General features: G+C 35.2%; 1 protein-coding gene across 1 annotated transcript in view; it reads left to right on the top strand.

Moving 5' to 3' along the window:
- The window catches only part of LOC108365441 (neuroglian-like), a 75137-nt gene that overhangs the window by 31422 nt on the left and 20327 nt on the right, over positions 1–23388 (top strand). Inside the window, exon 4 of the mRNA XM_017619469.1 lies at positions 1497–1626. Within this exon, the coding sequence (XP_017474958.1) occupies positions 1497–1626 (130 nt within the window). The remainder of the gene's footprint in view (positions 1–1496; positions 1627–23388) is intronic.

Genomic DNA, 23388 nt, shown 5'->3' on the forward strand with positions numbered 1-23388 from the left:
GAACTGCGGTCGGACTTAGGGACACTGGTATTCAACTGACTCAGTAATTGGACATTCTAGCATCTTCGGCTATATCCATTATAACACAGATAATTTGGTGGCTAAACTGGCACCAATGAGCTCCTTCTACCCTTATATCCCCTCTTAGGTTGGGAGTGAATGGGAGGTAGTAGTTGGAAGGTGGCATCGGTGAAATTCTCTTCGTCAGGTCAGGTCGACTAATTTGCGTAAGGGTCATATTCAGAGAATTATCTCTGCGTTAATCCCAAATGCAGACTTCCGTGTCAATGTAGTTTTTTTCTGGCAGAAGTGGCTGTCATTAAGGAAGAAGCCAAACGGCTGCCCAACTGCGCGGCGGGGGCAATGCCTCCCTTCAATTGTGTCACGCTTATATGGGTACGAGGCCATGGAGCTATTGCAGGAAATAGCGTTGCGGTTGAATTAGCCAGGAAAGGCTAGGTAGGTCTTACCGAGAGAGGAAAGAGTGGAGTTAGCAGATCGCCGTGACTTTGGCGAAAACTGTCGCAACTGTTAATCATAAAGGACGATATCTTAGTGATTTCTCTTAAGCTGTCTAGCTTTGGTGATTCTACGGACCATTGATCTCAGTTTTTAACCAGTCCTGGCGAGGCCTGACTCTGCCACCTGCGAAATTTCTTACAAGGCACATAGCGTTTTTCACTATAGTTTTGCGGTTACCACTCGCAGTGGTATTAAAAAAGAACTGATGCTTGTTGCCTTAGTGTGCCCCTATCTGGGGCAGCGACCTCAAGCTAACCTCGTTTCTTGCATTTTTTCAATTCCTTTCAGGTTTAAGCCGTCTCCTTGTAAAACCCTCCTTTGTATGGTACGCAAATGTAAAGAACTTTTCCTAGAGGACACCTTCTATCGCTGATTAGTGCGTAAGATACACTTTCTGTTTCAAAATTTTTTAAATGTACTATTTATATTTCTGTGGCTTATGTCTCATTTTCTTTACCCACTAGCCTGTCGTCGAGAGGCTGTAGTTGAGCGCTTTATGTGCAACGCACAGAGTGCACTCATGCATTTTCGCTATAAATTTTAAATGGCTCATTCATGAATTATGTGATTTGCTGACTAATATTTTTATTTAAATTTTCAAATTGAGTGCCACACTTTTGTTTCGTTGCACTGGCAAATTGCTAAATCACTGGCAGTTCAGAGGTGGAGAATTTTAGTTTTCTACCAATGATGACTGCATTGCAGCTTTTTTATAACCCATGTCGAATGTTTTTCTGAGAATTTTTTCTGAATGTCTTATGAATGTGTCTGTGGGAGCTACGGGAAGTGCGAGGCTAAACCTATTTTTAGCTATTTGTGTAATTGGTTGAAATGCCGAAAAATTACTTCACCTTAATGGAGATCATAAATCAGAATACGGTTTATTTAATTGGACATTTTTTTATTGCTTGATGATTTAAAATATTTTTAACTCCCATAAAATTAAACAATCAATCTTTTTTCGCTTCTTCCAGTAAATTCACCGCCTCGCATCATCAAACAACCGCCAACAGATGAACTGCTTTTCAAAGTCGCAGTACAAAATAAGGAAAGTGATAAACCATTCATCATCGAATGTGAAGCTGAAGGAAAACCAGATCCAAGGTAGGCGCACAAATCATAATAACATCCCTCAAGTTAATTTTATTTTACTTTTGCTACTTTTCTTGGCGCCCTGATAATTTTTTTAAAACAAATATTTTCCGTCGCTTTTAAGTGAAAAAATGAAAACTACTTAAACGAATTTCCGCATAACTTACAAATTGGCACAACCGGTGGCGTTAGGTCAGTGGGTAGCACGCCACTGCTCTGCTGATGGTCGTGCAGTGGTTGCGTTGAAAAAGCGGAGGAATGCCAGGGTATGGCGGCGCCAGCAAATGCCAAATTAAATTGCAATTAACGCAGCAGGAATTCGGACGCTCGCATTTTTTACGCGCGAGAACGGAATGAAAAATAAAAATCTGAAAAATTTAATTGAGAATCTTTAAGGTGAAAGTAATTTCGCGTAGCTAAACATTTTTTTTTTTTTTCTCAAAAGCAGAGGCACTGAAAATCGAAATTTCGCGCTTCTTCGTTTGAATAATTTTTTCTTCTACTTTCCCCTTTTTTATTTGCTCTTATTTTTTGTTTTATTTTTAATACATATTTTTTTTTATTTACGAGCACTTTCCTGCTGTGGAATGTGTTTTGAAGTAAAAATAAAGAATTGATTTAGTAACAATGCTCGGCATAGAAAATTTGTTGTTATAGCGACGCGTTCTAATTTTAGTTTCGTGGAAAGCGAATGTTTTTTTTTTGCTTTAGTAGAGGGCGAAAAGAGCCTACGAAAATACGGAAAACTCGCATAAAAATATACCAGCGAGACGGAGACTATTATTCTTTAGAGTTTTTAGCTAGAAATGTTTTAGTTACTCAAAAAATTATTTTTTTGTTTATTTTTATGAACCTGCCTGCCAAAGATGTTAGTTGGTGGCTGCCTAAGTAAAAGAAGAATTTTTCGCTAAAAAAAAATATTTGTTAAAACAGCTGGAAAAGAATATTTGAGTGCTACAGCTGGAAGAGCTTAGAATGGACGAAATTCGATAATAAATTTAATATTTTTCTAAAAATAAATAATTATTGACTGGTAAAACATATTTTGCTGAAAGAAATTAGCAATTAATAAGAATTTAAAACATGTTCCATGCGAAGACGAAACATTTTGAATTAATGATTTTAAATTTTTAATTCGATTTTCAAAATATACAGTGCTGGAAAAGTAAATAGGGACATGTCATTTTAACAAGGGTTTTCTTTTGTTTATTGAATGTTTATAATAGATATATGTAGTTCATTATCTAACAAAAACATATACATATAAACATATTTTAAACTTTGTAAAAAAGTTATAAAAATTCTGCAAATTGCTTCGGTATTTGAATAGGCAGCTGAGAACGGGCGTTTCTGAACCAAATTCTGTGATAGGGCGTTCTTCAAACAAATTCTGAGATAAGGCGTTTCTAAATCAAATTCTGAAGTAGGGCGTTCTTGAAAAGTTTTCTAAGATAGAGCGTTTTCGAACTGGCTGCCGAGATAGGAAAAAGTGTAAAAATCCGCCAGCAAAAACAAAAAAAAAATTGTAAAAATCAACGCTTTTTTTTAGATAAGTAATGTTCTGACACTCCCTGAGTCATGTATTAGAACAGGCAACATCAACATCTGTTGATTCAAGCCGCACAGCTGTGGTATACATTGAAATCCGAATTTACATTGCATTGTCTGAGGTTTGTACGAACACCTGTAACAATTCTTAAGTCGTGACTGGAAAAGTAAATTAGGAGTTTCTCTTTTTTGATATTTCCGGTACAAAGACTTTGGCTTGTTTCTTACCTTCCTTATTTGTCTAGCAGCTAGATATAAGAATTTCGTCCGACGAGCTCCATGACTATGACCGATGAAGAGTCTAGGGCCTCTGAAACCTTCTGCAACTCATAATTCCACTGTGTCCCGGTAACCAAATGAGTCAAATCCCCCGCGTATTAAGAGCTAAAGATAGTCCCACACCAGCCTTGAGATGACTTCGTGTGCTCTCAGCGCCAGAAGCACCGACCTTTAGATAGATAGATATTAATGTGAGGTGAGCAGCGCGACTTGGTGATCTATTGTGCCCTCTTCTCTTCACGACACTTCATCTAAGCCCAGGTCCCTCAGAAACTTCAATAGCGCCTTCGGAGCCTTCGATGTTGTTTTCTGAGTTGGCCTGCAAGAATTTGTAAAACCCTTTACCAACATGCTATTAAAAGGGAATGTCTAAAAAGAGGGCACCTTGTATTTTCCCGTGAGAAATATCTTTTAGGGTTTCGGGGTCGTTCCAAGCTCGTACATGAAATACACTTGATACTTGCAGAATCATTTGAATACAAATGCGGGCGAAAATCAAGAGCCTTGCGCTACAGAATGCTAGACAATAGCCTCCAGAGTTCAGTATGACCAGCGCCCAGCTTCTTGGATAGCTTGATGAGTATCTCTAATGCTGCCACTAGGCTCGTGTTTTTTCTTCGAGCGAAAAAAGTCGCCGGGAAGATATATCAAACGGCTGTTTTTCTCCTCAACAAAAACCCGATACTTATGTACATATGTATGTATTGGTAATTGTTTCATGTATTTTTAGTTAATATTCGATACCAAAACATTATTTTATTATAATTTATGAATTTTCCAAAAATGAATCCCCGTAGCTTGAACAGAGACAAAAATAAAATATGATGTGTAGACAAGCGAATTACATATGTACTATGTTTACAGTTCAATATTCACATATTTTATTGTAACAATCTTCAAGTAAATCGAAATGAGGTCATGTTAATGCTTATAATATTATGATTTACTACTTCGTGTTGCTTATGTGCGTTTTGTTCTTGTTTTGCTAGTTCGCTTCAAGTTTATTTGATGATGATTTTTTAAATAAATTGTATATTGAAGTTTTAGTCCCCATATTTTTAATAATATGCTATACATTCTTTCAACTTTTATAAAATAAAAAAGGGGTTGAAAAACGAAAAAGCAAATATCCAAAGCTGTAAAATTCAGAGACCGCACTGAATATGAATTTTATTATAAAAACAATGTCAGGCAACTTTTTACTGTTGTTATTTGAAGCAGGAAACAATGAGCTTTTTAAGGAAAAAGTAAAAGGGAAAGATTGGCTAGTGTTTTTTTTAGCAGAAAATAACCTGTAATTTTGACTTTAATTTTTTAGGCATTTATAAAAAGTAAATTCAAATATAGATATTTTTAGACTTGTTAGCTTCCGAAAAAAATATAGAAACATCCCGAAAAATAAAAAATCCGAAAGCTTTCGAATAAATACCGAAAAACCTAAGAATTCCAAAAACCCCGAAAAGTCGTACACAACCTCCGAAATATTTAAAAAATTCCGAAAAACGGGAAGCATCTCGTAAAGTAGTAGTAAAAAATCTGGAAAAGTTCCGATAAATATCAAAAAACTAAAACGAAAGGTACGCAAAAGGCATGAAAATTCTATGAAAAAATCCCGAGAAATGAAGTACGAAATATTCAGAAAAATTCGTACAGAATTCCAAAAATGTATACGAAAATCTCGAAAGATCACAAAAACAGATACTCGAAGTATCCTGAGAAGTCCTAATAAGTGTGGAAAAAACCCAATTAATAAATTAACGATCACGAAATATCCCGAAAAAGGAATGAAGAATCCCGAAAAAATTCCGAATGGTCACGGACAAGTCCCATAAAAAAAAAACATAAAAGTTTCGAAAAATCTCCAAATATACCCAAAAATAAAACCTTATTTCGCAAAATCACAAAAAAAAATCCTGAAAAGGTCCGAAAAATCTCAAAACAAAAGCGTGGGGTATATTCAAAACAGTCAAGGTATCGAAAGAGCCAAAGAACTAAAGCACGAAATATCCAGAAAGGCTCATGAAAAATTCCGGAAAAATGTGAAAAACTTGCGAAGGATCATGAATAATCGCCGAAATATGCTCAGAAGTTCCAAAAATTAAAAATAAAAGTAGTATCTCAAAAAGCTCCGACAAAATTGTGAACCACCACCTAAATATCCTAAGAATATCTTCAATAAAAGTCCAAAAAATAAATAATTAACCTTAAGAAAATACTAGAGGACCTCAGACCACCCTTCTCAAAATGTCCCCAAGAAAATATTTATTACTACTCCCAGCGCGATCGCCATCAATTTCATGCAGTTCCCATGCATGCACCTCTTTCGTCATTTAAAAACCACTTTAGCCCCATTAATATATTTCTCCGCTTATCTGTGTCACATTAAAAAATTATTAATAGCCACTCACATTCACCATTTCTGTCAGATTTACTTGAATACTTACTACACAAGTGCGTACGTACGTTTTGCATTTGACCGAAAACCCAACGATACATCTTAAATTTCAAATTCACGGTCATAAAAATTGCATTACATTAATATTTGTACAGTGTGTGTCTGGCATAATTTGTTGCAGACACACCACGAACAACAACACCCAGCACCCAGGCAGCCAGCTACCAAAACTCACATGACAGCGTGTGGGATAGAAGGAGCTATCTCCCTGTGCTTCGCTTGTGTGTGTGTGGGGATACAAGGTGCGCGCAAATTTCGATTAATCGCCACCGACATGTTGCATACTGCTGAAGCGGCTGCGGCTGCTGATGCGGCTGCTGTTGCTGTTGCTGATGCTGATGATGTGCGCCATCAAGTTGTTGGCAGTGATGGCAACAAAGCAACAACACCAACGTGGCTACTTGAAAGTGCAATGGCAGCAACAAAACCAACAACAACAATGCCAGCTACTAACAACTGTGTTGTATGGCGCTGCATGAGAAATCAGATTTGTTCAAGTGTTGCTGTTTGTTACTCGTTGCTCCTACTTTCATACAAACCTACATTTTGCTTTGGTAATTGTGTTTTTGTTGCACTTGCAGTTGCTTGCTGTTGCTGATTATTATTATTTTATTGCACTTGTGATTAAGTCAAGTGGCGGCAGCAACAACAGCAGCAGTAGCAGAAAAATCAGCAGTAAAAGCAACATCATCAGACAACTGCCACAGCCAGCCGGCAGCCGGTTAAGTGTGTAAATACAGCCGATTTGTTAGCTACGATACTTGCTTACATACTTATGTGTACTAGCGTTGCCAAATGTATCCCGTATTTGCCGGGATATCCCGTATTTTGCTTTAAATTTGAAATGTTCGTCAAGATTTTTCCCGGATTTTCAACAGTTTCATTAATTTTATTTCAACCTGCAAATTTCTACTCAATATCGGCTATTGCGAGTTGTTCATTGGCAAGCATTATTGCATGCAAATCTGTAAGAGAAAAATATCGGAAATTACAGTTGATTTTTTAGATTTTTTTTTTGTTTGAAAGTCAGTTTTGTTCATGCGTTGTATGGAAGAAAATTCGCAACACACTCCACAAAAAAAAATTGAAAAAATCAATGGTAATTTTTAGCGACTTGAACTGCTGGCCCTTTATTATACTAAAACGAGCCATAAAGCTGTATACTCCAAATCTTTCTAAAAAATCCAACTAAAAAAAATTTTGATTAACATTTTTTTAACTTTAATTAGTTTTTGTGAACTTTGTACGATCTTTGAAACATTTATTTTTGTGGTATCTGATATAGATGGACCCATATTTTAAATGAAAATTATTAACAATAAAAAAAGCTTATAATAAATAAAGACAAGTTCCAACGGCATCATTTTGAATTTTGCTGCTTGGTATCTCTTATTTTTGTTTTTATGGTTTTGTCAATTATGTGTCCACGTACATAAATACATATTTTTGTATAATATAAAAATTTTTATCATGAAATAAATGAAATTAATCATAACTTTATAATTAATTTTACTTCATTGAAATGGATCACCTTTGTTAATATATGTTGGCAAATCCTTTATTTCTAATTTGTACCGTTAAATTTTTGTAAATCCCCTATTTTTGGGGTAAATTAGGCATTTACTTGAAAAAAATCTGGCAACACTAATGTGTACATATGCAACTACATATGTATGTATATATTTATCTACAATCATGCTGTTGGTGCTGCTGTCATGAAACATGTGTCCGTTGTGGCTTTTGCAACAATGCATCTCATACTCAGGCGCGAAAAATTGGCGTGTAGATGAGCGTCTATCGACCATATTACTACCAGTATTTAGCTTGGATGCGCTGCCAACAAGAGATATTCGCGTAAATTGACGGCGCAACAAGAAAATTGCTTTCGTATCCTTGGCTGTTTTATCACATAATTTTCTTGAAAATTTTATGTCAAATGAAGAATTTAAGCAAGCGGAAAACGGTAGACCTGATTTTTAATTAAAGATTAATGAATTATTAATAATACGAAGGCTTTTTGATGAGTATGCGACTTTTCGTATATCCAAATGCGACCCCGCTCCTGTCATCTGCCATATCTAATAATATGTCAAGTATTTAGCAGTGCGTTGTGTTCGTGCCCAAATAAGGCAAGTCTGGGTCTGCTCACCAACAAGTTCAGAGTCTCCATTTTTCTCAAATATTCCTTATTTTATCTCCTACAAATATCCACTTTCAATTTGGCTTTCCTATCGACCATATATCTTACGTCCACCAATATATCTTCTTGCCGCTTGCCCAAAATTTTTGTTTTGTATCTCCGAATATTGAAGAAGCATCTGGGAAGTGCAGAACATAAGCGTATTCAAACGAAAAAATTAGCAATCAAAAATTTGTTTAATGTACACAAGAGTGTGGTTGATATTCATAATTCAGAAAACCGTTTTCTCGCTCCCTTTTAATGCACAATGCGTCTGACTCGCAAGTCATTTGTGTACGTGTTGACTCGCCTTCGACTACACACAGTTGACTTATTCAGAGTCATGCCAGGAGTCACTTCGGTGTAACTATAGTTGCCTTAAGGCACTGTGTGTGTGTGTGTGTGTGCGTGCAACCTTTTGTAAGGGGGTGTCAATACTCTAATGACACTAGTGAGAAAACCTTTAATTAACGAATCATGGTTAATATTACCAAATAATTGTTGAAAATATCAACCATAATATTGTTAATATTAAACAAAAATCACTTTGATTCCTTTTCAAGTTTGAATTTGGCAATATAACCAATTTTCGGTTGATTTTTTTCTCAGTGTATATACTTGCAACTAGCTGTTTCCATCAGTTTTCCAATAACTAGTTTTATAGCTTCTTCCGACATTGTTATTCAAATCTAAAAGTACAAGGCGTCCATTTGTAAATTCATACACGGCCCCATTGCGTAAGTCGTAAATTAGGCTAAATTATACGAGTCGACAACAGTGCATTGTCTATTGTCGTACTGAAAAAAGTAAACGACCAAAATCGTCGTAAACTGTACAGTGCTGCCAAGTTTTTCCGTTTTAATTCACTAGTCGAGTGGAAATTTTAGGCGATGACGTGAAATTTTCGATACGATTCGACTCTCGAAAAACGACTTGCATTCGACACGACTCTCGCAATGAGGGTGACATATTACTTGCACATACACTATCTAGGTATTAAATTAGAGTAACCGAGTAAATAAAAAAATCTTTTTTTTTTTAATTTCGCTAAAAAGCACGTACATGTCTTTGACTTTACTGCAGGTTTTTTCTCTCGTATCGTTATTCCTGATTTTCAACAAAAAGCCATTCGAAGGAAAAGTTTGGTTCAACACTTTGCACACTTTGGTCACAAAGTTAACTAGAGATTTTCTTTTCAAATGTTAAAAACTGACTGCTGACTTCGAGTTAACTATCCATAATGAAAATTACCTGTAAAAATTATATATGTATGTATATTTTTTAATTAAAACAAAAAAATATATATATATTCATATATTTCTCTTTTGAATTTATTACAAAAAAAAGGTATTCGTTTTATAGTTATCTGTTTTAGTGTCGTCTTGCTGTCTAAACATGCGTGGTATTAAAGTAATGTAGCAATTTTCAAAGTCACGGTAAAGTACTATATATGTATGTACATACATTATATATGTATGTACATACATTTCTAACAAAATCAGCATATCTCTACCAACGGGTTATGAACTAAGTCACCGTCATCGGCGTCGAATGGTCGCCAATCTACGTATAGACCAATCAACTTAAACAAAAAGTTATAAACAGTTAGTGTCGATACGAATATTCGGTTAGTGGTTTCACCGGTAACGGTTTTGTTGATTAAAAGTAAAATATATTTTACGTCATCATCCTCACTTTATTGATATCAGAGACTCGAGATACACCTGTTGTAGATTTTGAAACCAAAAACTAAAAAAAAAACATTGTCGTACTGCTTTAGCGCAAGTATCACTAGAATTCTCTTCCATTTCAGGACATGATTTTCCATAATTCTAAAAGTTTTGGCTTTAAATAGTGTAACTTTAAAAAATGTTTACGATACTTTTTTCTTCCTTACTTATTTATTGCAAAAATTAAAGAGACACTTTGCCTAATACTTTTCTAGACTGTTTATTTGGGCATTTTGATATTTTTCGAATTTTTTTCGAGACCTTTTGGGAACTTTCTGATTATTCGGGCTATTCGGGTGATCTCGGTATTTGTTCGATATTTTTCATATTAAATTTCGAACTTTTCAAGATTTTTTGAAATTGTCAGGTTCGACGTTAAATAAAAATCTGAAATTTTGGGGCCGTTAGCGAAAAAATCGGTTTCGGTTGTACACCACAGCCAATCGCACTAAGTATCGGTTCAATAAAAGATGCAGAAATAAAAACAAAGATGGAAAAATTCGCATGAAACTACAAAACGTCGAATGAAGAGAATCAAACAAGTAAAACCAGCTCATGTCTTTATAATCATCTCTTAATGCCCGAGTCGCAGTGGCGGCGGAGGTAGTTGCAGGTGGTGAGGATAGCAGTGACAACACTGGCAGAGATGCAGATAGTTGTGGAAGCTTCTACACGCTTGCTCTTTGACGGCCGCGCTCTAAAAGCTGCGCTGACTGTGTCGATGATCTTCGGCTCACGGCTAGTGTCAGACGAGTTTGCAAGAACAACTTGTCTACTCTGCTGAATATTTTATTAACGACAAAAATTTTCTTCGTTTTATGTGACGAGCCATAGACATAAAAAAGCAGGCAGAGACAATAAAAGTTATAAAAAACGAGAACAAGCAGCCATACAAGCCAATGAGCGCCGCCCAGAACAAAAAGTCCGTTTGGGAATGTTACGTAATTTTTCGTTTTTTCATACCACTTTGAAACATCAGCAGAGTAGTTGCAAGCAAGCAAGCGCTTCCTTGAGCCTTGAGTTAGACTGAACATGGCAGTAGTATCTAGTTTTTTGTGGTTACACGCATTTGCTTGCATAGAAAACAACAAACTAATGTTGGTTGTTGTTGTAAAATGATTGTCAATTACGTAAAATGAAGTAGCTGTTATTTAACTGTTATATCTAACTATGTATATGTATGTATTTGTGGTTATATACGCTTGTGCCTAACATTCACTTTATGTTGTACTTAATTTACTCGCACCACCGAATGACAGTGGTGACCACAAAAACCGCTACATAGCGGTCGAAAGGCCACGCAACTAGTAACTGGAGTGTCAACTACTTGGCAGCTTGGCAACTTGCAGCGCATCTGTGGCGTGCGAGAAACCTGAAACTGAGCTTTTCCTTTTTCTTTACCTTCTAACATAGTACTTACTATGTATGTATTTATCTCGTACGTCCGCCCATCTACATACTAAATGCAGTTCACGGAAGAGTCGACAATGTTGCAATTTGTGGGCATATGTATGTAGATATTCATATGTTGGATAGAATTTGCCACAATCTAATTGCCGCGTAACGTCAAATATCAACAGTCGCAGTCACAGCCTCAGGCAAATCCGCTGGCCGACACATCCTCAGTTACAACCGCAGTCACGGCAAAAGATTCATTTAAGGTGTGTAGTGCTAAGTAGAACCGTTTTGGTATGTTCGTTAGGATGACTCACCCAAAAAAGTTACTCGCGTTCCACTGAAAAACCGGTAATTTTTCCAAAGAAATAAAATTTATTAGAAATGTACATACATTTTAAGACTTCCGCCAAAATATTTCGGAAAAATATTAACATTGTTTATTTGTATTTGGCCGTTAATTGAAGATCATATATATAGATATATTTTTTTAGCTCAACGCCGGGTTAAAATAAAACAATCTGTTCTGAAGTCGAAATATAGACCACAAAAACAGATTGTTTTCCGACCTTGAGCGGAAAAATATTAAGATTTAAGTAAGCTGGACAAATTTGAAAATATTTCCAAAAATCGAGTTTTTCTTTATAAATATTTATTTTTATTTTTATTTTTATTTTTAAAAATATTTTCCAAAATTAAAAATACATAATACAGTTTTTAGATGTATTTTCAAATCGGTTCTGCTCACTTAAATCTTAATATTTTTCTATAGAGTTTCCAAAATTCTTATTATTTATAAAATCTATTCTATTTTAAAACTTCCATCAAAATATTTTGTAAGAATATTAAAATTTAGTTGAGTGACTTTAGTTATTTTTTTTGTTTTGATTCCTTTTAAGCCAAAACTCTGCTATCATCTGAGGTGATTTTTTGTAAAAATATTTTTAGAAACTAATTCTATTTATAAAAAAAAAATTGGTTTTTGTTTATGTAAATCTTAATATTTTTCCGAACTATTGTGGTGGAAATCTTAAAATATAATAAATTTTATTACTTTGACAAAAAAAATTTTTTTTTTTTTTTATAGCGAGTGATGCACCCTAATGTACGCCAATTATGGCCATCCAACTGTTTTCATTCTGGTAAATGATTCTATGCTAACATGTACTGCAATCCCATTAGCTAGGCTGCTTCTGTTGTTTGAATTGCTGGGCTAACGGCAAATATCAATCAGCATAGAATATTATCCTTACCACGTTGCGTACGTTGAATTTTCGAACCAATAGCCTAAATTAGAGCGTTTTCATTTATAGTTTACTTTCCTAAGCTTTGGACTATGTTGGCTTTTTTTCCTTTTCTTTTTGTTTTTTGTTTTTGTATTTATTTAGCTTTCGATTGACGCAAAATTTCAATCATCCTTTTCCATTTTCATTAGTCAATGTCACCTCTGCGGGGTATTTTCTAGGCTTTCATTTATCGACCAATTTTTTTCCTACGATTACGAGTAGCTATACATTTTGTTGCGTTTAAGTTTTACAATGTCGATGAGGGAGATCATTTAAGCAAGCAGCTTTTACTTGGGATCCTGAAATTTCAATCTTAATCTTAAGCCCTTCACAGAGGCCTGGTGTGGAAAAAAACGTCTTTGAATTTTCTCGTCCCTTCTCAGTGAGAGATACTAAAGGTCTCGAAATTATGAAGAAATGATTTAATGCAGACAATTTACCGCCCATCGACCAGAGTAGGAAAGCCGCCTAAATCGCCGTTGTGGTAAAAATGAGATTTGGTGACCCTGAACTCCAGGCATCGAGATTTATGCATAAAAATCGTAAAATCGGTATTAAAAAACAGATTTTAAAAATAATAACTACCGAAAATACCGCTTGTCAAGGCAATGCCTTCAAAGAAAACTCGGTTTTCGCTCTCCTGCAAAATTTGAGTGCCGTAAAATAGGCGGTTTTGCAAAAACATCGACGAAATGTCACTTCTGGTGTTTTTCGGGGCGGTAGGGAGCTAAAAAATTGTCAAATAAATAAGTATCAAAAATATATATTTATGCCACTCTTAGGTTTAAGGACTAATACTAAGATTAAACCTAAGCCAGATCCAAAGGTAAAGGCGAATAGGATTACGGCGGCGAAGCCGAAGATGAATACGAATACGAAGACGATCACGAAAACGAACACGACGACGAATACGGGGACAAAGTTGACGACGAATATGAAAGCGTCGAAGCCGAAGACGAACATGAAGATGAATACGAAAGCGAAAATTAAAGCGATGAGGGACAGGAAGACAAACATGAATACGAAAATGAATATGGCGACGAAGTCGTAAGACATATGATACGAAAACGCGTATGAACAGTATGAATACCAAAAGGAAGACCGATACGAATACGAAGACCGAAGCGGTTACGAAAACTAAGACGAATAAGAGGTCCATTAAGAAGCTGAATACGAGGATAAATAAGACAACGAAGACGTATGACGAACTCGAAGGTAAACACGAAACCGACGACTGCTACTACAATTGATTCTGTTATTTCGACAAGCGTACGAGTCCAAAATCAGTTTTTTTTTGCAAACATCAAACATCGTAAAAGTCACGGACATGTACGACTGTTCTCCTCATTTCACGGATGCAATCAGCGGAGAACCCCGTAAACAAAAAATATTATTGTTTGCGCTCCCTTCTCTCAGGCATTTTTAATAGCATTATTTGCAATTAATGAAAGTGTATCATGGATACCTAAGATCATGTATATTGGATACCTAAGATCATTACCCGTATTAGTAAATATTAGAATATCTCCATAAACATCGCTTCTCGTAAAAAAAAAAATCATTAAGCGCTGCTTTTAACGCAATTGAGATATAACTATTTTCACATAATTCTTTTCATACAAGTGGCAGCAAGCCAAAATGAATATACCTACTCGTACATAACTTTTTAATCCGCAACTACAGAAATGGGAATTTTCACAACAATTCAGAATCAGGCAAACCACTGGAGTAGCATTTATTCCTCAATGTGGTACATTGCAGGCATATTCAAGTTCGTTCTCGCGTAAATGTAAACGAACTCCCACAGCCAAGAGAATAAAAATGAAAAATAAAAAGCAACAGAAAAAAATTAAATAAAATCGAGTTGAGCATAAAAACAGTAAATCCTACTTTACGGGCGCAAGCACCTTTGCTGTTGCCCTGAAGCACAACAAAAATAAAAATAAAAAAGCGTGTAGCAATGATTTTCAAAGGATTTCAGTTGCGCTAACTACATACATAGGTATATGTCAATGTGAAGGTATGTACATATGTAAACATAGGTATCAATGAATGTCTGTGGCGTTGTAACATTTTCCACCTGCCACGCCATGGGCCACCCCATCGGTCGGTCGTTTACCATTGCCGTATATGCGCCCACAAAACCGCCGAATCAGCGGTGTGCAAAACCGTAAGCAACTGACAACTCCCAACATAGCTGCCATTGCGTCGGGACTCGTATTTGCGGAGCGGAGGAAGAATATCCTAGAGCGCATCATATGTATGTATACACATATGTAGGAGTACATGACACCGGGGAGTCTGCGCGCCATTATTTGCTTTTATAATTCTACATTTGCTTGCTTTTCTCGCTCCATAATACTTTTGGTTATTTTTTTTTATGTTATTTTATTTTATTTTCATTTTTTTTTTGGCCAACCCGCATTTGTTGTTATTTGATTGCAATTTGTTACTCTGCGCGTTCGCCTTTCCCAGCTATTGGAGTATGTAGTTTTAGATTATTTTCCCAGGTTGTTTCTTTTGTTTTGGCTTTTCCGGCCAATTCCATTAGTATAACAGGGTTTTTGCGCCGCTGTAGTTTCACCGGTTGTCGGGAATTCGTGTAACCGCAGTGTAGTGGGGGGAATGTACGAGTACCTGTCAAATGGCAATGCAATTCGGCGCACTTCAGCGAAGATTGACACATTTTTTTTTGTAAGACAGCTTTAATTTTTTTGTTATTACATTCCATGAAATCCTAAAAGCTTGCGAGTATGTATTTGATAACGGGTTTTTTAATAGTCATATTTTTTGTGGCCATGAGCTGCTAAATATTTATCTACGAGTATTCGGGGTATTTCTTGTTGGTATCAATTTGGTCGGATTAAAAATTAATATTTTTTATAATTGATTACAAAATCAATGCTGCTAACATATGAATATTTCAAGACTACATTTAAATACTTTAAACCTTATACATATACATATGTACATATATATTTGGCACTCACAGGTTTTTGCCAAGTGTTTCGCCGAGTTTCTCCACTAAGTTTTTAGCCAACCAATTTTTATAAGAGAAACTTTTTTATGGCTGGATACCCTTCAGAATATTCGTTTACCAGAGCCGATCATTCATAGGACAACCGAAAGTTCTATCCACTTTGCTACTGTGGACGTCGAAGACATTGAGTTGATGTAGAGTAAATACGTTTTTTGGTAGCCAAGAAAACTGACTGATCAAAATCGGCATAAATAGAACAGATTAGAATATAACAGCTTAGATTAGAAGGGAAAAATATAGGGAATTAAAAAAAAAACTAGCAACAAGCAAAAGAATATATAAAAACATATCGACGGCTGAGTGGAAGATCGACCTATTTCGGCAGCCGGTTCGAAAACGCCCCATCTTAGAAAATTTTTCAGGAACACCCTATTTCAGAATTTTGTTGAAGAACGCCCTATCTCAGCTGCCGTTTCAAAATCGCCCTATATCAACATATTTTCAGTTGAGGTAGGGCGTTTTTGAAACAAATATGAGATCAGCCAAATTCTGAGATAGGGCGTTCTTCAAAAAAAAAATTCTGAAGTTGGTCGTTTTTGAACCATTTTGTGAGATTGGGCGTTTTCGAACCGGCTGCCGAGATAGGTCGATCCTCCACTCAGCCGTCGATATATAATTTATGTCATAAGCTACTATATGTAATAAAAACTGTCAGATGGTAAGCAAACAGAGGATAGAAAAAAGTGGAGAAAATTTTTCTATTAAAAATTGATCGAAACGAACAATAAACCTTTATTAAAAGAGGTTCGTTTTCTGGTTCGTATCAAATAAATATATGTGCAAAATTCCTGTTCGGTTAGCGGTTCAATAAATTAGTAGAAAAAACTGTTAACCCGGTACAAAAATCGGTTCACTACCCTGATTTCAACAATGCTTGTTCTCAAAACGTCTATTTTGTAATCTTGATCAATACTTAAGAAAATTAATACACAAAAATTGTAACAGTTCAAATATGTATGTACGTATGTATGTACTAAGTAGTAAGACCAGTATCACTGCCACCAGGTTGCTAACCAAAAACGCAAACACAAAAACATGCCAACCAAAGAGGAAAAAAGTCAAAACCAAAAACATTCGGCATAGCCGCTGGTGAAGTCAGTGCTTGTTATTGTTATTCTCCTAACTATAGTATTTAAGCATATAGATAGATGTGTGTATGTGGCATATACATACTTTTATTTGCGGCGGCGTGTATGATGTCATTGAATTTTGTTGCCACCATCGCTTCACCGCCTGTTGTCAGCGTTTGTCTGTCATTAACGCAAAAACAGGTTTAGTAGCTTAATGCAAGCGTAAAAATATTGTTTTTTTTACAAATGTTTTTGACTTTTTGTTTTATTCGTGGTTTATAAGTTAAGCGCACAGATAAAAACAAAAACAAACAAAACAAAAGCAATAAAGTGCGTGAGCTGAAAAAGGGCTGTAAAAAGCCGGCTAACGAAAATATGACACAATCAGCCAGTGAACAAAAAATTTTAATATTTTTATTTCATATGATTTGTGATTTCCTTAAAATTTTTTTTATTCGCTTTTTTCCTCTTTAGTTTGCTATGGTTTGTATGGAAGTATTGATTTGAATGAATTAAAATAAACCCGTTTTATAGGCTGTGTATGAAAATATGTTTAAACAATTTGCTAACGTTATTATAAGCTTATGGTTTTATAGATTTCCAAACTCGTAGCTTTGATGTGGATCAAAGTAAATTTAGTAAATTGGCTTTAACTGTAGAAAATTTCTTTCTATATAATAACCGTTTAATATTTGGTTTGCATGATGAATTCGTTCCGTTCCTGTTATATTTAAGTAGTTTTTGTATTTATTTTGTAAATATTTTTTTTTATGTCCACTAAGTAGATACATGCTGGGTTTTCTTTAGGATTAAACGACTCTTTTAAAAAAAAATGTAATTCCTTTCTAAGCTCAAGGCTTTATATGTATGTAACATATACTGGAGATCAAAAGTGAGTGTATAGCTATTTTTGTTTATTGTTTACCGTCAGGAAAAAAATCATTGAAAATCAACGCGGTTTTGCAGCCGCTTAAAACCTGCACTTTATTATACTAAAATTTAATGGGCTGCCATACCCAAAATTTTTCTACAAATTCAGACTAAAAAGTTCAAAATTTAGATGCAAATTTGTTGAATTTTTCTGGAGGTTTGCAATATGTGGTTTTGGTTAAATTATGATCCATATTTTTATAAAAAAAAAAATAAAAAAATTTTTACTAACAAATATTTAACAAAAATCACCATGCACTCACTTTTGATCGCTAGTGTACATATATAGTTATGTACGTACATATATGAGTTGCCATTAAATAAATTCTATAAATCTATACATCTGTGACTCATGCAGCTTTAATTATTATGACAAATATTTCAATTGAAAGCATCAACAGTCATCTCGAGAGCAAAAAGCTTGCTAAATTATTAATTCTCTTTTATTTTAGCTGAGAAAACATTATAAAAAGTTAGGAAAGCATTTGTTTAAATATGTATGCGTGTACAGTGCGCTCCAAGACAAAGTTTCATCGAAAATCACGGAGTATTTTTTAAGTTTCGCGATACCTCTGAACTAAAATTAAAAAATGGGTTTGCAATACTGTCATACTTTTAAAAAAAGTTTTCATTAAGAATTTTGTGATTTACCTCGCTATTTCTTCGCTGATATCGCTCGTGGGCCATTTACATAATTCACTGACATAAATACTTATAAAGTATAGCATTAAGCTAGGACTGCAGCATTTTTCAATTCGATTTCTTAGAAAAAATCTGAGTTCGCAGTTTTATAGCCCATTCAATTTTAGTAGCATAAAGTGCAAAATTCAAATCGCTAAAAATTACCGTTGATTTTTGTCAAGGGTGTTGCGCATTTTCTGCCATGTAAAAATAGAAAATCTAAGGAAACGAAAAAGGTATAATGTTCCGATAAAAATTTATTGGTATTTCTTTCCTTTTCCCTTTTTCTGTGTGAAATTAAAAAAGCTGATTTTCGTGGATTTTGCTGCTAAATGACCTAATGTATTTTTATAAAAAAAAATAAGAAAAATTTGGTTTGGAAAAAATAAATAAATAAAATAGTCAAAACGTCAGGGTATGCATATTTTTGACGCTTACTGTATATGTGTATGTATGTATGTAGAAGCAACACATATGGCAAAAATGCACAATTCTAGCGAAGACAAATACGCATAATTAAGAACAAAAGTGACAATAAGTGCCATACAACAAAAGTCAAAATAATAACAAAAGACAACATCATACAAAACAACTACATATGGAGTCATAAAGTCAGAAGGCCAACTGCATATGATGTCATGTGTATAGCTAAATATAAAGGTACGTATGTATGAACATACATTTTTTGAGTATATACATGGATGAAGCGATTTGTATACATATTCTTATGACATGCATTTTCGTTAAAAAGTAAAATAAACAAAATAATCTAAAAAGCATTTCTGTAGTTTCACAATGCGATATAAGAAAAACTTGAATGCCCAAAAAGAAGTAATGTAAAAAGTGTATGAATGGTTCTTAGAGCAGCTTTTGTTCGTCATGAATACGGTTAAAAATAAATAAAGGTCTAAGAAGATTCGTAAGGTGATTGCAAGCATAAAACTGTAGTGAATCAGTCATTATATCGCTCGGCATTCCGCCTGTTAGAAAAAGTTCCATGCAGTGTGTATGAGAACGCAGGCAATTTAGACCTGATGTGATGATGTGAGCTCTATTTAAATGATGAATGTTATTTCTGGTGAAGGGATAACCAAAAAGCCTAGACTGCCTAAGACCCCCGCGCCTCGCTAGTACTGAGTCTGAAAAATACCAAATGAGTCCTCAAAACCGTTCCTGTCCCATGAGAACATATGAAGAGCCTTCTTTTGTTAATTCGTAGGCGACCTCATCCTAAGACAGTCATGGTGCTCTTCCTCAGCGCTCTTGATTTCGTCTGATTAAGATAGTCTTATGGAAAGCGTAATCTCCACACCACTTTTACTGGCCTAAGAGAGCTTAGACACCACGCCATTAAAAGCTCATAATTGCTCATTCCTCAAAGAAGCGTATACGAAGTGGAAACATGTTAGTACTATCCAAGAGGCCCTCTCAGTCATCTGTATACTTATGCCCTGAATTATGAATTAGAAGAAAAAAATGTATTTACAGAACTACACTGCCGGAAAAAAGTATTGGCACAGAGAATTTTTCACAATATAAGCAACAATTTTTATTCTAATATGTTTTCCTAATTTTTTTTTATAAAAATATACATACTTCGTTCTACAGCAAAAAAAGCATAAAAATATAATATAAAGAAATCTGCATACTCAAAAAATAAAAAATCTGATTAAAAAGTTGAAAATTGCACGCAAATTTCTTGAATTTTCCCGAGTTTTGCACGAAGCGTAAAAAATTTATTTTTATGTTTTTTTCTTGTAGTATGAACCATATTTTTATTAAAAAAAATTGGCTGGAAAAAATCAAAAGAAAAATTGGTTCACATATTGTAAAAAAATTTCTGTGCCAATAATTTTTGCCAGCAGTGTAGATACATATCTACTGAGACGATTTTACTCTCCATGTATTGAAATCCAAGTGGTATTAAAAATAGTCTAGATGTAGTAAGCCAATATGTGCCGATGAAAACGCTAGTAGCCACCTCATTTTACCTAACCGGGTTGAAACCAAGAATGATAGAATACAAGATTCCGCCCATCAGAGAGGATTTTTGAGAATAATTTTTGTGTGACGTCACACTGGTGCATTTGCGAGAGAGAAAAGCCAAAACGCGAGCAAAAATGGAAGAAGAAGAAATTTTGCAAGAAAAACGAAAACAAGTTGCACAAGTTCTTTCTGTCATTTACACAGCGATTATGTCAAATTCTCTGAGAGCGGAGTATCAGTACCGAGATGGTCGCCACCTTTGTTCTCTACATCGTGGGTTGAAACCTGGCTGCTCTGCTTCTGATTTGTGCCTGCCTACTACTACAGCCCACCAACAGCGGTGCCGTTCCATCCATCCATTTCTATCAACGTTTTCAAGAGATTTGGGAGTTGAAACAAGCTTAGCCTGTCCGGTCAATGAGCTATTTCATTTCCTTAAATGTGGTTATGTCCAGAAATTTAGCAGAAAAAAGCGTCTGATCTCAGTACCTATGTATGTACATAGCTCTTCAATGCATTCAAAGAAACTGCACTCTTGTTTGTTTTTCATTTTGCATACTTGTCTTTGAAATGCGTAAAGCAACTTCCCAAAAAAATGCAGCTAAATATTGCTAGAGAGTTTCAAAGCATTCAGCAGCTGCATATTTTTGCTTCGTTATTACACAAACAAATCCATGCCTGTGCAAAAATAAACATCTCAGCTCGCATCTTTCGCAGAGAGATCTCAATTTTTTCTTAATTCCCACGTCCAGTAGGTCAACATTTCCGCGATAAATGCACATTCAATTGCTTTAATTAGTACGCACATTTACACGCAGCCAGCTTCATAATTTGCTCGCTACTTAGTCTGCGAGCATGGATGGCGCGACTGCAAACGTAGCAGTTGTTCACCCTTTGCGAACTGGCGACTGGACGCGAGGCACGTCTGACACACTTCCAGCAGTGGCAGAAAAAAACTGATTGATCCGCAAAAGTGCGCATTTTTTGTTTACGAATTCATAGAAAAAAAATGGGTGTTTGTACATTTTAAATTTCAAATATGTGCAAATAAGTGCAGTAATGCGTTTCATAAAAATCAAAAATAAAAAAGTATTGTAAGCATGCTTGTGCATGCGTGTGCAAATAATAATACTGCATGCAACTTGGGCGGTGACGAAATGTTAGGTAAAGAAGTAACAAAAAAAAAAAATGTTTGTAAAGAAATGATTGCACAACTCACAGCACGCGCATTTGGAAATATCAACAGCAACGAATGAAAGTAAACGCAAATTCTAGATGCATTTGAAAATAGCTGCACGCCATAAACTGTGTCATCATTGCGCTTGAAACGCAGCGCGCGCACCAACATTGATGAGCTGGCAGTGGTGAGGCGGCCCCCATCCGCCTCACCGGTAAGGCGTTTGTAATCAGCACCAACGCCACTATTTTCAGAACTCTGTGCAGCAGCTGTGGTTGTGACTGTCGTCGTCGTCGTCGCCGTCGCCATTCACGCTTCAGTTCCAAAGCTATTTGCTTTCGTAACCTCCACTCCACTTCAGCGCTCAGTTGTCAGGTTGGAAATACATAATGTCTGTTTTGCTTTTCTTATAATTAATATTTTTTATATTTGATTCCACTGGCGCTTATGAATAAATATAAACCTACTTAGGTGCTCTTATTTATTTTATTTTATTTTTTTTTATTCATAAGCTAATTGCCCATGGTCATGCTGTACTACATATGTATATCTCTCTTCTACACTACAGCATTTCAAGTTCTATGTTTTATTTTTTTCATATTTCAGTCGGAAATTACAAAATAAAGCACAAATATTCATTTGTATTTCTCTAATGAAAGTCAGTTGACTACGTGTAAGCGATGTTCACATCCATTTGTATGTTTGTATGTATGTATGTATGCATGTATATATGGAATCATTACTCTATCGCTGCTGCGCTTGATCTCTAACTGATCTCTCTTCTGCTGTGGAAGCTCTCGCTAAATGCAGATGCAACTAAACTGATTATCTGTTCAATAACTCGGCGCACAGTAGCGAATTCATTTGCTATAAAATGTGAACGCTGTGCTACTGCCACTGCTCTCACCTCTCCTCGCCCACCGCCAACAGCAGTTTTCAATATTAGACGATTCCCCAGCGAGCATAGTCTAGATATACAGATAACTAGTTAGTTAACAAGTATGTATTTATTTATAGTATCTATGTTGACTAGGGTGGTAAAAAATTTTAAAATGTTACGTTAACCCTATTTTTCTTTTAAAAAAAAAATTATATTTAGAACTGCCTCAAAGCCAATGAAGTTTTCCATGCATTTTATATGGGGGAAAACACTTTTTCATAAAAATGGTATAGAATTCTTGAAAATCAATATTTTTCGATCGAAAACCCCCGTTTCCTTTTATTAGGAGACTTCTAATAATAATGCCCAATTGTTTATTTTCCCATTTTTGAATACTAACGATTTTGTGTCGATCCGCCCTTGGATTTTTTACGGGTTTTGAGGGACCTATAAAAAATTGTTAATATTAAAAAGCATTTAAATAAACAAATGGCTATTATTATTGGTAATTTCCTAAAGAGACACAGAGTTTTCCCATCGAAAAATTCTATAGCATTTCTACAAAAAAGTTTTTTTTTCCCATATAAAATGGAGACAACTTCATGCGGCTTTGAGGTGGTGTTAAATATCGTTTTTTTACAAAAAGAAATCTACGGGTAATTCTTTTTTCCACCTATCAAACTGCTAGGGGGGAGAGCTTAACATTTAAACTTTAATTTCCCGTAGTTTTCAACCACCCTAATCAGTGCAAATACATATACATATTTTGTACGTGCCGATCGATTTCAAACTCTCTGAATGCGTATTTTAATTTTTTTTTAATGAGCCATTTGTCAAGCGCTCGCCGATCTGTGTCGTCATAATTTTCTATTGGGGCGTTGGCCCAGTTTACCGGCACTGGCTAGTCGTTGCATTTACTGCAGCTAAATATCATGCATATACTGAAATTATAGAATGATGACTGATTTGGCCTTGTTATGATGAGCTTCGATGACTTCTGGGACACGCATTGTTTAACTTTGTGTGTTTTATTTTTAATATGTATATCCGTTTGATTGCCGTTTGTAATAATTAGTAAATAATAGCAATTGATTTGCAATTATTTTGATGAGATCTATCATCATAAGTTGCTATTGAG

The sequence above is a fragment of the Rhagoletis zephyria genome, unplaced genomic scaffold (assembly GCF_001687245.7).
Source record: "Rhagoletis zephyria isolate East Lansing unplaced genomic scaffold, Rhagoletis_zephyria_1.1 Rzeph_scaffold_01871, whole genome shotgun sequence".
Lineage (NCBI taxonomy): Eukaryota > Metazoa > Arthropoda > Insecta > Diptera > Tephritidae > Rhagoletis > Rhagoletis zephyria.